This window comes from Zingiber officinale, chromosome 1A (assembly GCF_018446385.1).
Source record: "Zingiber officinale cultivar Zhangliang chromosome 1A, Zo_v1.1, whole genome shotgun sequence".
NCBI lineage: Eukaryota > Viridiplantae > Streptophyta > Magnoliopsida > Zingiberales > Zingiberaceae > Zingiber > Zingiber officinale.
In genome coordinates this window covers 18,794,680-18,799,906 of record NC_055987.1, presented here as the reverse complement: position 1 = coordinate 18,799,906, position 5,227 = coordinate 18,794,680, and the positions used below count along the sequence as shown (strand labels likewise).

Sequence of the window (5,227 nt, the reverse complement as noted above, 5' to 3'; positions counted from 1 at the left end):
TCTCTAATTTTGTACAAAATAGAGCTAGGTAACAAATTAACCAAAATTTTAGTTACCTTATCATTGACCTCACATCTCTTGATTTTCTCCTTAGTTCATTTGATCTTTGAACCTTTTGGAGCTTTAAACTGTCCATTAGATCAAACTATTACTCTATCTCCATCATGAGAAATTTTTGACACTTGATTTCATTCAAAGATCGAAACTTCCAATTCCGAATTGTGGAGGTACTCGGATATTATATCCGAATCCATCTTAACACTCCTTTTTTAAACTTGAGCTCCTTTGAAAATAAGTATTCAACTTGTTGAAATTAGGGTGTCAAGTATCAACCTCTTCTTCTTCCTCTAGCTCATTGCTCTCTCAACGATTAGTCCAATGAAGAGCGATCTCTCTTTGATATCACTTATTAGGACACTTTGAGAACTAGAGGGGGAAGAGGGTGAATAACTTTGATCGCTTTGTCGATGATGATTTGCAGCGGATACCTTGAAGCGAAGACTCACCAATGCTAACACTTGAATTTTACTTGATATCTACATCTTTGAGGTGACTAATCTAAGGATCCACATAATGCACACACTCTACTATAAAAAATACTCCTCGAAAATAATCCAAGGCGAAGGAACCTCGTACAAGCTCTCAACAAGAAAATACAACAAAGAAATGAATACGCAATATAATAAGCACCTTACTTGATCTCTTGTAGCTTGTAGATGCCTCTTGATCGTTGGAAAGTCCAGCAACACTTGTTTTCCAAGGGCTCAAACCCTAATTGATTAGTGAGACATTCCAATTGATTTAAAGAGCCTTAATTGATTACCCAATTGATTCCGCAACTCTTTGTTCGCTCGTGAGAGGCCTTAATCGATTAGCCCAATCAATTAGCATGGTCTTAATCGATTCCCTCAATCTATTCCCTCTCTCTCAACAAAAACATTGCTTAATCGATTGACCAGCAGTGGCTGAATCGATTGGGTCAATCGATCCAGCCTCTATTATCGTGAATTTCCTTTGTGGGGTTCCTAATCAATTGAGCTTTCTTCCCAATCTATTCACCACTTCTAATCGATTGAACTAATTAATTAGAGATGTCGGAATCAATTGCCTAATAGATTCTGGCACGTTTTATGCTCTCGTGAATTAATCTATAATCTATCGCCTAATTTATTAGCTTAGGTTAATCAATTGTCCAATCCTAACTTGCTTAATCAAAATCTAGGGTTTCTTTGCCCAACATCCAATCAACAGTGACTTATTGAGAATTCCTCACTAAGTGTTTGGTGAATATTTAACCCACTTGAACTTTGCATCTTGTGCCAATTTTTCATTGGACTTCCGATCACCAAGTGCGGTCCTCCTTGATTCACTTGGACTTTTCTTTGTCTAACCACAGTTAGGACTTTCCTCTTGGCAACGTACAGTCCTCTCAGACTCACTTGGACTTTCCTTTGCCTGACATGCTGTCATCCTTAATCCACTTGGATTTTCTTTTGTCTAATCGCAGTTAGGACTTTCATTTGTCGATCTGCGGTCTTCCTTGACTCATTTGGATTTTTCCTTTGTCAATGTGTGATCCTTGACCCACTTAGACTTCTTCTCGAATATTGTCCAAATATTAATACTCAAACTCGAATCCACTAGAGTTTAGTCAAACTTGTCAACTTTGACATAGGAACGATTGCACCAACAATCTCCTAGTAAATATAAAATTTGGTAAAAGTTACTTAAAAGCAATAAGAATGAGCATTTGTATGAATATATGACAGTCATGATTTAAGAAAATCCCATAAGCGCAATGCGAGTTAAAAAATACACTTGATCTTAGCTAACAGGTTGAGAAAGGGATCAATTTCCGATATGCGTATATCCTTAAAAAAAGAAATCCCTTCTATAGCTTAGTCAATTTTATGATTGACTATAAATTAATCTCGATTTATCTCTATTTATATAATTTAGAGACATACTATAAGGAACGTATGTGATGAACGTAATAAATGATAGTTAAGAATTAATATTATAGTCTTAGTTGACAATAAGAAGAACTTTGTTCCTCGATATATATTTTTTAGTTTTTTTTAAAAAAAAAATCCCTTAGAGTGAAGACAACACCGGTTGCGCCATGAAGTTGTTTGTTAGGCTTAAAAAATATTTTCCTAGTATATTGATCTTTTCTCCTTGAGATAAATTCATGACGAAATATACAAATTATTGATAGAAAATTAATATTAATATAAAACTGGAACAATACAGGTCGACATTAGAGTCTTTTTTATAGAAGAGAACTGAAAGCGACAAGCAATATCCATTCAAAGCTTAGATTGACTAGAACTAGTTTGTTGCATTTAATTGCAGATTTTTATTAACTGCCTGCCATATCGCGGACTCAGTGAGGCTCGTCTCCGCCGCTGCGCTACTAGAAGTCGACGTAGTTTATAAACTCTTCATCGCCGAGCAGCGCCGCCATTGTCTCCGGCGCCAGGCAGACTTCCAAATCCACACTTCCGCCTCCCTTACGGCCCGGGAAAGCAGACATCTTTCCGTCGAACTTGTTGGCCCGGCCGCTCCGCACCGCGGCCGGCGTCCCCCACCCGAAATCGTTCCCCTCGTACATGGGAAAGCGGTGGGAGCTGCCCATGGTCAGCCCAGCGCCGTCCGGGTTCCCCAGCAGGAAGCATCTCGGCGCGGCCTCCCACTCTGTCACTCCGTGCAGCACCGCTTCGTTGGTGTGCGCCGCCACACCGCGGTGCAGCAGCTCCGCCACCCACCTGAGATCCCGTTCCACCACCTCCCTAACAACCGCCCGCATCGGGATGCTCTGTATCGCGTTCCCGAAGTAGTTCGCCGCAACTGGAGGCGACACTCGGCGCCGGCAATTGACCGCCATACTGAACGTCGTCAACGCCTCCGGCGACAGCTGCTTTCGTGCCCGCGTCACCGACCTCCACACCAGTGCACAAAGCGACTGGAACGATGAGATCTCTTCCGATTCACCATCCGCCGTTTTCCGATCGTGCACTTGCTTCCCGAGAATTTCGGCTGTCAAATTACCGCCGCCGTGGCGATTGACGCGGCCGTTCACCCTCGATTTGATCTCCAGAATTGCCTCACGGCTGAAGTGGAAGATGCGTTCCCGAATTGGCGCATCCACTGGGAATGTCACCTCGGGACCACGGCCTCCGGGGAACCGCAGCACTGCCTTCGACTCACCGAAGTAGTTGCGGCGGAAATCCGGCGGCGCGGGGTCCCCACCGCGGCAGAGCTCCGCCCACGCGTTGAAGAAGTTCCAGAACGAGGTGCCGTCCACGACGGCATGGTTGACGACGGCGCCCAGGAAGACGGCTCCATCACCGAGCTCAGTGAGCTGGAAAGCAGCGAGCGGGAGGAAGTGACCGTGGAAGCTGACAGCGCCGTCAAGGGGGAAAAGAGCCTTGACAGCAGTAGGCACGTCAGAAAACGGTGGCAGAAGATTGGAAAGGGAAAGGGACGGAGCAGAAGCGTAGGCGAAGTCAGCGCCAGCGTCGTTGCAGACAACGACGATACGGCCGTCGGGGAGGGTGGAGAGGCGGCCGGCGAGTGCGGGGAAGAGGGAGAGCGCACGGGCCAGCGAGGAAACAAGGAGGGAGCAGAGGGCGGGAATAGGCATTGAAGGAGCAGTAAAAAAGAGGCCTTTTTGGATGTAATGGCACGACAACATCGGTAAGTCCGACACAGAGAGCCGGAGCTCGCCGAGCGCCGACGCGCGATCGGGGAACACCGTGCACTTCGATACCACGTTAACAGCACCAGTTTCAGCTGCGGCAGCCATGGACAGGGAAGGAAAGGTTGAATTTGGGCTAATTGCGATGACAACAGGGAGGTAGGGGAGGGAAACGGTAGATATGGCGATCAAATACAGTCACAGCCAAACGCCTACCGCATCTGCTTGACTGAGGGGAAGTTGAAGCAGGGGAAGGCTTATAAAGAAGCGAGGAGGGAGGAGGGCGGCTAATGGTGCATGCATTTGGCCAGTCATCTTGTATTTTAAACCAATCAATTGATTGGAGTTGGACGTAAGAGCATTCACCGCTTTCTTATCCACAATCTATAATTTAATTATAGTAAAAAATATATTATTAAATTTAAATATTTATTTTCCACTATCCCAACATCAACTTCCTATTGAGAAATAAAAAAAAAAATAGAAAATAAATTGTTTAGAAAAAAAAATCATCCTGAGAACAGACAGAAAAACTAATGTAAAAATTTATTAGCTAATCTATTTAAAATTTAGAATGAAAGTTTTAAATAACACAATCCTTTAGTCTATTTTTTATGGATGAGAGAATAGTCCATAATATAAGTATGATTGATCGAACGTTAATTATGATTTCTTTTTAGATTTATCTTCTCATCCAAATTATAATTTGATTCAGAGGGACGGCAAGAAGTTGCTAGAGGTTGCTCCTGTTTGATGTCCAATAGCCCGACCACTCGTCCACTTTCAAGGTCTCTGAGCAATTTTTGATGGTCCCTCTTGACCTAAATTATAACTTGAATCAAAAGATAAATTTAAGAAAGAATCATAATTAATTACAATTAAATGACCACAGTACTATTACCATTCCTAATTAAAAATCATAATTAAATCACGATCACGGTCTGATTACCATTCCTAATTAAAAAACATGGACTCAAAAAATCCTCTCTCAACTGATTAGATGCATTTAGATGAACAGCAGTCTTTTATGGAGTTGAGTGATTTCTTCATCTCGCAGCGAATCATATAATATTCTGCTGCAATGACGTCATTGCTATCGTTTGGCTTAGTTCTCGGGGAACAATATTTAATTCTCCAGCTCAATCCTATTTATTGCTACTGCATTTGTCTTTTGACGCAATTCAGTCCCGGACCGACCCTTGGAGATTAAATTTATTAAATGGTGACATTGTTCCGAGAGACGGGACCAAAATTGAGACATTTGGAGCACAATTTTTTCAGATATAAATTTTATCTTAAGTTTTATATTTTAAATAAAAAATTTACATTAACTATTCTATAATTTTTAAATTTATATTTCATAAATAGTACTTTTATAAAATTAAAGAACAATTTTTTTTTAATATTAAAGTATTATTTAATTTAGAAAAGAAAAAAATAAAAAAAATAAATTCGGTAGTAAAAAATATATATTATATAAGAAAAGAGAAAAAATAATAAAAAGTTGAAGAGAAAAAAGTAATAAAA

At 41.3% G+C, this 5,227-nt stretch overlaps 1 protein-coding gene across 1 annotated transcript; it reads right to left on the bottom strand.

The window, feature by feature from the left end:
* Positions 1-2,216: 2,216 nt before the first annotated feature.
* On the bottom strand, positions 2,217-3,925 carry LOC122000743 (BAHD acyltransferase DCR-like). The gene has a single exon (XM_042555189.1). It carries the CDS (start codon positions 3,806-3,808, stop codon positions 2,417-2,419), a length of 1,392 nt encoding a protein of 463 aa, XP_042411123.1. The 5' UTR covers positions 3,809-3,925; the 3' UTR covers positions 2,217-2,416.
* Positions 3,926-5,227: the final 1,302 nt, after the last annotated feature.